General features: G+C 51.4%; 1 protein-coding gene across 2 annotated transcripts in view; it reads right to left on the bottom strand.

Annotated features, from left to right (window-relative positions):
* Positions 1 to 684: 684 nt before the first annotated feature.
* Ephb4 (EPH receptor B4) overlaps positions 685 to 10,454 on the bottom strand; it is a 24,887-nt gene continuing 15,117 nt past the window's right edge. For both annotated transcript variants that reach the window (XM_026778173.1, XM_005371435.3), the window contains exons 8-17: positions 10,132 to 10,297; positions 8,225 to 8,327; positions 7,830 to 7,894; positions 7,614 to 7,727; positions 6,354 to 6,601; positions 5,146 to 5,361; positions 4,176 to 4,325; positions 2,993 to 3,186; positions 2,644 to 2,799; positions 685 to 1,676 (exon numbers count right to left, since the gene is read on the bottom strand). In XM_026778173.1, coding sequence (XP_026633974.1) covers positions 1,547 to 1,676; positions 2,644 to 2,799; positions 2,993 to 3,186; positions 4,176 to 4,325; positions 5,146 to 5,361; positions 6,354 to 6,601; positions 7,614 to 7,727; positions 7,830 to 7,894; positions 8,225 to 8,327; positions 10,132 to 10,297 — 1,542 coding nt within the window. In that variant the 3' untranslated portion in view covers positions 685 to 1,546. The remainder of the gene's footprint in view (positions 1,677 to 2,643; positions 2,800 to 2,992; positions 3,187 to 4,175; positions 4,326 to 5,145; positions 5,362 to 6,353; positions 6,602 to 7,613; positions 7,728 to 7,829; positions 7,895 to 8,224; positions 8,328 to 10,131; positions 10,298 to 10,454) is intronic.

The raw sequence follows: 10,454 nt of genomic DNA, 5'->3' as shown, positions 1-10,454 counted from the left end.
CCCAAGAGGAAGGCAGAAGAGGCAGCCGAGAAGACACTACAAGGGGGAGTGTGGAAGCTGTGATGGGGGATGGCTCTCCTCCTCTTCCTGTCTGAGAGGGAGCAGCTCCCCCTCCTCTTCCCAGGAGGCCAGGAAAACCTGCCTGGGCAGCATCCTGAATGGGGGAATTGTCCTGAGAGCTCCCTGGCGTCTGTGCACACGTGTGAGGGCCCCCCTTTCAGCCACTCCCCATCTTTCCCTTCCCCCACAGCCCTGGCCAGCTCTCCCATGACCACTAAACCATTCGCAGCTGTGGACGGACATCTGGCCCCAGCTGTGGACACCTCGCTGGACCTCCCTCTCTCACCTGTGACGCCCCCCCTCCCTTTGCCGGAGCTGGAGAGGACTGTGGGCTATAGGCTGGGGCTTCCCTCATACAGCCCCAGCCAAGGCAAAGGAGACAGAGGAGGGGCAGGAGATGGCAGCCCCACCCCAGAGGTGCCTGAGGCTCTTGGCAGGGGCAGCTGGAGCAGTTAGCACCAGCTGCCAGTGACTCACCTCCCACCAACCCAAACATAACACCCTGGGGCTGGGAACCAACACTCAGCCCCTTCCCTCACCTGACCCTCCAAATCCAGACCCGAGGGGTCCCCTATTCTCAGAGACTTAGCCTATCCCAGCTCCCAGTCACCGTCACTCAGTACTGGGACATATCCCATTTTCTTTTATTTATACAAAAATTTTCTTTTTAAATATAATTTAAGAACCCCCTTCCAAGCACCGCCGTCTGCCTCTGTTGAACAGCCCCCTTTACCACCTCCCTCCCTTCCCTCCACTCATGGACACAGCTTGAGGGTGCTGGGGCGAGGGAAGGGGAAAGGAACTGTCTGGGGCTGTGACATTTCCAAGGCACTGTTCTAGAACATATCAATGGGTCCTTGTTCCCAACAGGAGGGTGGACACAGGTACCCGTCAACACACAAAATCTGGACAAAGGGGAGAAAAAGGAGGAGAAATAACAAAATAAAAACAGTAAAAATCCAGAACCTTCAATATGAAGGCAGATGAGGGGAGGGGCACTCACAAGGGGAAAATGATTGCCTTTGGTGGTGACAGCAGCAAGTTGGGACATCAGAATCCAATGATTACATCACTGGGTCTTGACAGCCCCTTCCTGCCTCCTGGGACATTCTGCACTCCCAAGTTGGCAGGCTGGTCACCCTTTCTCTTTGGTCTGCAGGAACTTGCCCACTGAAGTGGAAGGCACTTGGGGAGTGAGCCCTCTGGGAAGATGGAAGATTAGGGATTTTTTTTTGCCCAGGCTTGAGGGAAAGAGTCACTCTGAGTTTGGGGTTCCCCGCCTGGAGGGCAGATAATTCTTACCATCCCATCTGGCACAGCTCCCCAAATCCTGGGTCTCAAAGATTACCAACTCCCAACCCCCTCAGTTCAAAGTGCAATCCAATGGGAGGCTGTGGTGGGGGGAGAGGGGCATCTCTATGAGTCCCCGTGCTCTGCCCCGGAAAGAAGGGGAGGCCATGTCTCTGGCGTGGTGAGGCCTTGGAGGTCAGAACTGCTGGGCTGGTCCTCCTGTGCCACCAGGGGCTCCTGGCTTAGCTTGGGACTTCATATGCTGCACACTGGCCAAGATTTTCTTCTGGTGTCCCGCTAGAGTGACTCCAATACGGAGAAGGTCCCTGTGGAAAAACAGAAGGCTGGCTGAGTTTAGGGACCGGCCAATCAGGAAGCCCATAGGGTGGTGATGTCAGGAGCTGCTAGGCAGAATTTAGGCACCAAGCCTCTACTTCACAGCTGCCAAAGAGGACAGAAAGAGAAAAGCCTCAGAGAAGTTAGGGGAAAGAGGCTTCAGAAACTGCTTTAGAAGAGTAAGAAATAAGGAAAGGGGCCAACAGAAAAAGAACTAGACCATCAAGTGGGGCTTTGCCTCAAGGGAGATGTTAAGGAGAGATGGGGACCTGCCTAGCCAGGCATCTTCTGAAGGTTTTTTTTTTTTTTAATTTTACATATTATTTTATTTGGTAAATTGAGGACAAGGTATTGATATGTAGGCCATACTAGCCTCAAATGAAAACTCCTGCCTCAGCCTCCCAAGGAGCTGGGAGAACAGTGCTATACCGGTATGCCACCACCACCTGCCTACATAAGTCTATGCCTTTCCCCCCACTTTCAAAGCTGGAGTAAGCGAAGGCCTTGGGAGAGAATCAGAGACGGGAGAAAGGAGGCATTCCAAGTACAGACAGGCAAGAGAACAGTTATTTGGGAGTTGATAGAATCATAAAACCATTTAAGATCAAAGCTGGGAAGGGATTTCCAGATCTCAGTCCCGTCTTCTCCTTTTATGGGTGGGAAAAGAGAACCGGAGTTGACACATTAATGTGAGAGCCGGGTTTGGAATGTAGATAGAAGCACAAAGATAGATACAGGCTGGGGATGGGAAGAGAGATGGCCCAGGGCTGAGAAGGCGCCACAATGAACACCAGCAGGGCTTTGCTACCTGGGAGAATCCAGGGTCTCAACCTCAGTCATGATTTGTTTGGTGTGCAGCCCTGAGCATGGTGCTGGACCACCAATCTAACACTCGGTCCCTGAGGCTGGACCCAGAGTCCCCAGGTACTATCTGAGTGCTGCGTCCTTTCCACTTACTCTGCAGAGATCTGGCTGACCACCTCAAAGGAGCCGAACCCAGCTGCTGCAAAACTTTCCTCGTATCTTCCCATCTTGATGGCTCGAAGCCACTCACCCACAGAGCCAAAGGCAGAGTAGTGAGGCTGCCGTTGGTCCAGGAGTGGATGTGAGGCCCTGGGGGGGGGGGGGGGGGGGGTGATAAAGATGGAGAGAAATGCTAAGTTGGACAGCTACACCAGAGGGCTTTGGGAAGACCAACACAGATTAGTCCATATGTCATCAAACGGACGGATACCCCCGGCCACTTAGAAAGGCTCTTGGGTGGTGGCAGTCAGAGGTGGAGGGGGCTGTTCTCTGGGATTCTCACCCTCCATTCTCCCTGGCCACAATTTTGAGGCTAGCAGGATTCCGGATCATCTTGTCCAGAGCGCTGACCACCTGGGGGAAGCGGGGCCGGGCATTCCGGTCCTTTTGCCAACAGTCCAACATGAGCTGGTGGAGGGAGGTGGGACAGTCTGGGGGAGGGGGCAGCCGGTAGTCCTGTTCAATGGCATTGATCACCTGCGGTGATAAGGAGAAGGACGAGGTGAAGATCTGAGAGAATCATGTTGGGCTGGGAACCACAGCCACCCAATAACAAAGTGATGAGTCCTAGGTGGGTAGAGGTTGGCCCTGGCTGACAAAGCACCACCCCCCACACCGGTAGCTCCCGGGCTTCAGTCCAGAAGCCCAACCCTGCTCACCATCCATCCCCAAATCTAGCAATGCTACATCCAAGATCCAACTCTGTGTGTTTATTCACGTGTATGCGTGCACATGGAAGCCAATAAAGAGTGTCTTCCTCCACGGCTCTCCAGCTCATTTTATTCTTTATTGCTTTTATCTATTTACTTAGTTGTGGAAGCAGGGTGCATGCGTGTGTGTGTGTGTGTGTGTGTGTGTGTATGTCTATGTGTGCATGCTGCATGTAATAACCAGAGGAGAACATCAGCCGTCTTCCTCAATCACACTCCACCTTATATATGGAGGCAGGATCTCTCCTGTGAACCCAGAGCTAATTATCCCCGTCTAGCTTGATCAGGATCTCCTGTGGTCACCTCCCAAATGCTGGGGTCACAGGCAGGCTCCCACACCTACCTGACGTCGATGAGAGTGCTGGGGATCTGAGTTCTGATCCTCATGCTTGCATTACAAGCACGTTGCCGGCTGAGCCACCTTCCCTGAGACAATCTGAATCTATGCTGGTGGGCCATTAAGTCCCCTGATCTGCCTGTCTTCAACACCCCCGTACAATGGGGTCATGGATGAGCGCCTATGAATTTGGCTTTTATGTGGGTGCTAGGGATCTGAACTTGGGTCCTTGTCCCTGCAATGGCAGGCACTGTAACGAGTCATTGTCCCAGTCCCTGCAGCCAGCTCCTGGATATAAATATCACTTCCTCTTAGTGTCACCCCCCACTATCCCCAACATTGGTGGGGAAGAGTCTGGGAAGCCTATCCCCCACTCCTGTATCGAGGCAAGAATCTCGGTATGATGGTGGAACACTCACATCCTGGTTGCTCATGTCCCAGTAGGGCCGTTCCCCAAAAGACATGACCTCCCACATGACTATCCCGTAGCTCCAGGCGTCACTGGCAGAAGTGAACTTCCGGAAGGCAATGGCCTCAGGGGCGGTCCACCGGATAGGAATCTTTCCTCCCTGTGGAAAGAGGAGGAAAGATGAACTCAGGCACCAGCAGGACCCAGGAGTATCTTCCCATGATGGACAGCGTTGCCTGCTTTGGCGGAATCTAGAATCTTGGGAGATGAGCCTGTGGCAGTGCCTGAGAGGAATTATCTTAAAGGGGTTAAACAAGGTGGGAGGACCCAGCCTAAAAGCAGGTAGTGCCGTTTCCTGGCGTGGGTCCTGGACTGAATCAACAGGACAAAGGGAGCTAAGCACAGGCCTTCCTTTCTTGTTCTGTGTCTTGACTGTGGGTGCAGTGTAACCAGCCACTTTCAGTTCCTGCCTGCCTTGGTTTTGTCACCACACCCGGGCTCTACCTTGAACTGAGCTCCAAATGACCCTGTCTAAGGGTATCTTTGTCAGCGTATTTTATTAGAGCCATAGGAAAAGACTAAGACATTTCCCGACTGCTGGCCTCACATCCCGAGTTGATTTCTAGAAACAGAGCCTCACGTGGCCCTAGCTCAGCTCCCACCTCCCCAGGCTGGGATGACAGGCACACACCTCCACATCTTTTCTCTTTCTGAGATAGGATCCAGACACCTAGGTAGCCCAGGATGGCCTCCATCACACGACTTTCCTTCCTCAACCTCCTTACTGTTGGTCTCATTTCTTTCCAGGCCTCCAATCTCCTATCTCCACACCGGTTTTCTTTCTACATGTCGGAAGCTGATTTCCCTCCTGCCTGCACCTACATTCTCTCCCGGGCCCAACGCTGCTAATACTTGCTGTTTCTCCAACTACCTCCCCTGGGGCTGGAATGCTTAGCTGGAACCCCTGGCCCCAGGCTCACCAGGGAGCTTGTGTAGGTGGGGTCAGAAGAGTTCTCCTCCAAGAATCTGGAGAGGCCAAAGTCGGAGACCTTGCAGACTAGGTTGCTGTTGACCAGGATGTTACGAGCGGCCAGATCTCGGTGGACGTAGCTCATCTCAGCCAGGTACCGCATGCCTGAGGCAATCCCCCTCAGCATACCCACCAGCTGGATGACCGTGAACTGCCCATCATTCAGCTGAAGAAGAGAAAGGGGGAAAGGCTTGTTTAGGATAAATCACCCACAATTTGCCCTCCTCGCCACTCCGTTCACTGCGCCTGTCACTCAAATACCCATCTCAGCCCACCTAGAAGACAGCTCAGTTCTCTCAGGCAGTCCTACTTACTAAATTCTGGATATTCTAACACCCTAACACAGTTTCTCATAATACCTTATATTTTGTTTTTTTGCATTTTGGAGACAAAGCCTTGCTTTTAGCCCTGGATGAACCGGAAAATTTATGGTAATCCTATATCAATATCCCAAGCTCTGAGATTACAGGTATGAACCACCGTGCCTCCTGGTTTTTGTTTTATTTATTTTGGCTGGGGTGTGGCTCAGTGTTAGAGCACCTGCCTAGAATCCCCCAGTGAGGGGCTGGGGTGTGGCTCAGAGGTAGAGCCCCTGCCTAGACTCCGTCAATAAGAAGCTGAGTGCATGGCTCAGCAATAGAGAACATGTACAGCATACATGAGACCTTGGTCGGAATCTCTAGTTATGTACAAAAATATATCAATCAAATCACTGAATCAGTGTTGAAGACCTGGTTTGGTTTTTTTCATGTTTGAAACTATTAACTTTTTTTTGAAGGTAGAGTCTTGCTATATCATTTAGTCTCAGCTGGCCTAGAATTGGCTTTGTATCCCCAGGCTGGCTTAAACTCACAAGCCTCCTGCCTCAGTTTCTTTTTTTTTTTTTTTTTTTTTTTTTTTTTTTTCGAGACAGGGTTTCTCTGTGGCTTTGGAGCCTGTCCTGGCACTAGCTCTGTAGACCAGGCTGGTCTCGAACTCACAGAGATCCGCCTGCCTCTGCCTCCCGAGTGCTGGGATTAAAGGCGTGCGCCACCATCGCCCGGCCTGCCTCAGTTTCTTCAGTGCTAGGATTGCAGGCATGAATTCTGCTTTGTCCTGCGTTGCCCCCTCCCCACCAAACAGTGCATAGCGGTTGTGAAAGGGGGTAGGGTGGCTCACCCGGAGGAAGGAGTCCAGGGCTCCGTTCTCCATGAATTCAGTGAGGATCATGACTGGCACGCTGTTGGTGACCACACCCTCGAGGCGGATGATGTTGGGGTGCTCAAACTGGCCCATGATGGAGGCCTCGCTCAGGAACTCACGCCTCTGCCGCTCCGTGTAGCCACCCTTCAGGGTCTTGATGGCCACGCAGCTCTCCTTCTTCCCTGGTGCCTTCAGCCGACCCCGGCACACCTCGCCAAACTCACCTTCAGCAAGAACATGGAGGATCAGTTCTCCTCCCATCCTGACCTGACCCGTCTGTTTCATTTCCGTTGCCTAGGCTTCTGCCTTTGTGTGTGCGTGTGTGCGCGCATGTGTGTGTGCATGCTTGGTTGCGCAGGTTCCTGTGGGTGTATGCATGCATGTGAATGTGGAGAACAGAGGTTGATAAAGACCATAAGTCAACACCTGATATTTCTTCTACCTCTATCTTTTCTTTCTTTTTAAATTATATTTTATGGGGGGCTGGAGAGATGGCTCAGAGGTTAAGAGCATTGTCTGCTCTTCCAAGGTCCTGAGTTCAATTCCCAGCAACCACATGATGGCGCACAACCATCTGTAATGGGGTCTGGTGCCCTCTTCTGGCATGTAGGCACACATACAGACAGGATATTGTATACATAATAAATATTTAAAAAATAAATTAATTAATTATATTTTATGGCCGTGCATGCATGCGTGCGTGCGCGTGTGTGTATACACGAATGTGTGAAGGTCAGAGGACAATCTCAGTAATTAGTTCTCTCCTCCTTAGATGTCATACACAGGCCACCACCACCCTTGGCTGCAGTCACCTTTATCCCCTGAGCCATCTTGTCACCCTGGCCAGTCCGGAACTTGCTACGTAGACCAGGCTGGCCTCAAACCTGGTGAGTGGGCTGCCTCTGAAGCCTCCCAAGGTCTGAGATTAAAAATGTGTGACACCACACCCAGAAATCCTCCTCAGTTTTTGAGAGGTCTCTCTCTCTCTCTCATTGAATCCAGAGCTCATCAGTTTGGCTAGGCTGACTGGCCAATGAGCACTGGCGATCCACCTGTTCATCCATCCATCCTGTCCCGTCCACCCCCCCTCAACCCCAAGCTGGGATTACAGGCAGGTGCCGCTGTCCCTAATTATTTCATGTGGGCCTGGGGGATCAAACACGGGTTCTCACGTGTGTACGGTAGGCGCTCTACCAACTGAGCCCGCTCCCCAGTGCCCCGACTTGCTCCTCTTACCTGCACCAATCACCTCTTCAATCTTGACATAGGAGACATCGATCTCTTTGGCAAATTCCCTCACTGCCTCGTTAGGGTCTTCATAAGTAAAGGGATCAATGTAGACCTTTGTACCTAAGGAGCCACACGGGATCCCATTAACCAGGAAGCCAATTCCTCTGGACTGTAATGTCCTGTTAGGTCCCAGCTCCTTTCCCCCTGCTGTGGCCCACATACCGTGCCCGATGAGATACTGCCCGTGTTTGTCTGCGTACTCAGCCTCCCTCCCGTTGCCCTGTTTCCTATAACCGGGAGAAAAGAAGGAAAGAGCAAAGTGAGCTCTATATCTCTGTGTATATTCTCACAGAGAATGAGACTCCAACTGACCAGTGGGGAGACTGAAGTGAGGGGGGTCGCCTAAAACCATCAGAAAACTCAGACATTTACATTACCATTCAAAACAGCAACAGAATTACAGTTATGAAGTAGCAAAGAAAAGAATGTTATGGTTGGGGGTCACCACATGAGGAACTGTATTAAAGGGTCACAGCATTAGAGAGGCTGAGAACCACCGCTCTAGGGTGTGTGGGTAGGTAACGACCCACAGGGAGTTTATAGGCCAGCGTCCTTACCTGAGACAGAGGACAGCAATGACAACGACCACCAGGACCAGGACCACGCCCACAACGGCAGTTCCTGCAATCAGGGCCAGCTGCTCCCGCCAGCTCTCACTCTCTGCAGAAGAAGAGGTCAGGTAAAGCCCAGAGTCCCTGATTCCCTAACCCCAGCTTCAAGCAATGGTCTGAGGTCTCCTGAGAGCAGACCCCAGTCCAGGACAACACTGAGTGAGCAGTGAGCTCAGACTGCGGACAACGGAGAAAGTGTCCAAGCTTTGTTTTGCCAGAGATGTTGGGGGAATTTTGGTGTGTGTGTGTGTGTGTGTGTGTGTGTGTGTGTGTGTGTGAGTGTGAATGTGTTTGTTCATTCGTGTGCTGCATATGCATTTGGAGGGTATCACACACGACCTGTATGTGTGTTCTGGGATCCGAACTCAAGTCCTCATGCGTTCACAGCAGGTGCATTACTGACTGAGCCATCTCCCTGGCCAGAGACACGTTGATTTTGTTTTATGTTCTGGTGTCCTCTAAGGAAAAATTCTCAGCCAGGCAGTAGTGGCGCACGCCTTTAATCCCAGCACTCAGGAGGCAGAGGCAGGTGGATCTCTGTGTATACAAGGCCAGCCTGGTCTACAAAGTGAGTTCCAGGGCAGCCAAAGCTATAGTAAAACCCTGTCTCAGAAAATAATAAATAAATAAATAAGTGAATAAAATAATAATAATAATAATAATAATAATAATAATAATAAATCCCATTTGAGTAAGAGTCCAAAGGTGGAAATTAGGCAGAACGGTAGCACACACATGTAACCCCATTCAGGAGGCTGAGGCAGGAGGACAGAGTTCAACACCAGCTTGGGCTATAATAGCTAGTTCTGGGTCAGCCTGGGCAACAGAGCAAAACACAATCACAAAATAAAAATAAGGGCTGGGGACATTGCTCAGTGGTAGAGTCTGGTGTAGCATACAAAATGGTCTTGGAGTCCATCAGCACAAAGAAAGCTAAGACAAAAGTGATGGTCCACGCCTGTGACCCCATCATTTAAGAGGCTGAGGCAGGGGGATTGCCTGTGCCATACAATGAGACCCTTGTCTCTAGAAGAAAGAGACAAGGGCCTGGAGAGATGGTTCAGCGGCTAAGGAGCACCAGCGGGCTCGTCCAGAGGACCTGGGTTCCTTTCCCAGCATCCACATGGGGGAGCTCAAATATCTGTAACTCCAGCTCCCAGGGATCCAGCGCCCACTTCTGGCCCTCACATGTACTGCAGATACACACTGCACAGACAGACTTGCAGGCCAAGCGTGCTGGTCCACTCCTGTAACCCCCGGCACTCAGAAAGCAGAAGCAGGAGAACTGCTAAAACCTTGAGCCCAGCCTTGCGAGTTCTAGAACATTTCCATGGCTACCTAGCAAGACCTTATCTCAAAAAACACAAAGGGAGATAGGAAGAAATGAGCTGTTAAAAATGTCTGGCGTTAGTAGGGTGTGGTGGTGCACACCTTGAATCCCAACACTGGGGAAGCAGAGGCAAAGGGATCTATGTGAGTTTGGGGCTAGCCTGGTCTACATAGTAAGCTTCAGAGTAAGATGTCTCATAGGTCAATAAACGAATAAATAAATAAATAACTTGGAAAATCATGGGTCTAACATGCTAAAAGCACAAGCTGCCTTATTTTAGAATTCTATGATAAAGGGTGGATGATTTTTCTCATCTTCTTGGAAGAAAGAACTGGGGCTCACGAGTCAACCTACTGCTGAGAACAAACAGCCCTGCGGACTTCAGTCTCTCTGGCCTATACTATCTTTGCTGACCAGACCTTATCACTGAAGGAAATGACTTTGGGGACACTGAGCTCAGACCTGCCTGGTCGGGGCGGGGGGTGGGGAGGTGGCGAGGGGGCAACTATCCCAGTTAACTTACCATCCAGTTGTGTCTGACTGTGATGCTCTTGGCCGAAGGGGCCATAGCCAGCCTCGGAGCGTGCACGAACCTGGACCAGGTAGCTGGCTCCCCGCTTCAGCCCCAGGAGCTCAGCTCGGTTTTCTGATGTCTTCAGGAAACGTACACTGCTGGGGCCCTCTGCACCCTATCGAGGAGAAGCGGAAGGAATGGGTCATGAGATATTCACCCTTCTCTGCTGATTTTTGTTCCCACTTTCTTCCCTTGTGTGGCATCACTAATCCTTCTAGCAGCTTTACACCACTGAGCCACACCCCAGCCCCTCACTGGGGGATTCTAGGCAG

Source organism: Microtus ochrogaster, unplaced genomic scaffold (genome assembly GCF_000317375.1).
Source record: "Microtus ochrogaster isolate Prairie Vole_2 unplaced genomic scaffold, MicOch1.0 UNK109, whole genome shotgun sequence".
Taxonomy (NCBI): domain Eukaryota; kingdom Metazoa; phylum Chordata; class Mammalia; order Rodentia; family Cricetidae; genus Microtus; species Microtus ochrogaster.
Note: the sequence above shows the minus strand (reverse complement) of the source record. Positions and strands in the feature narration are given on the sequence as shown.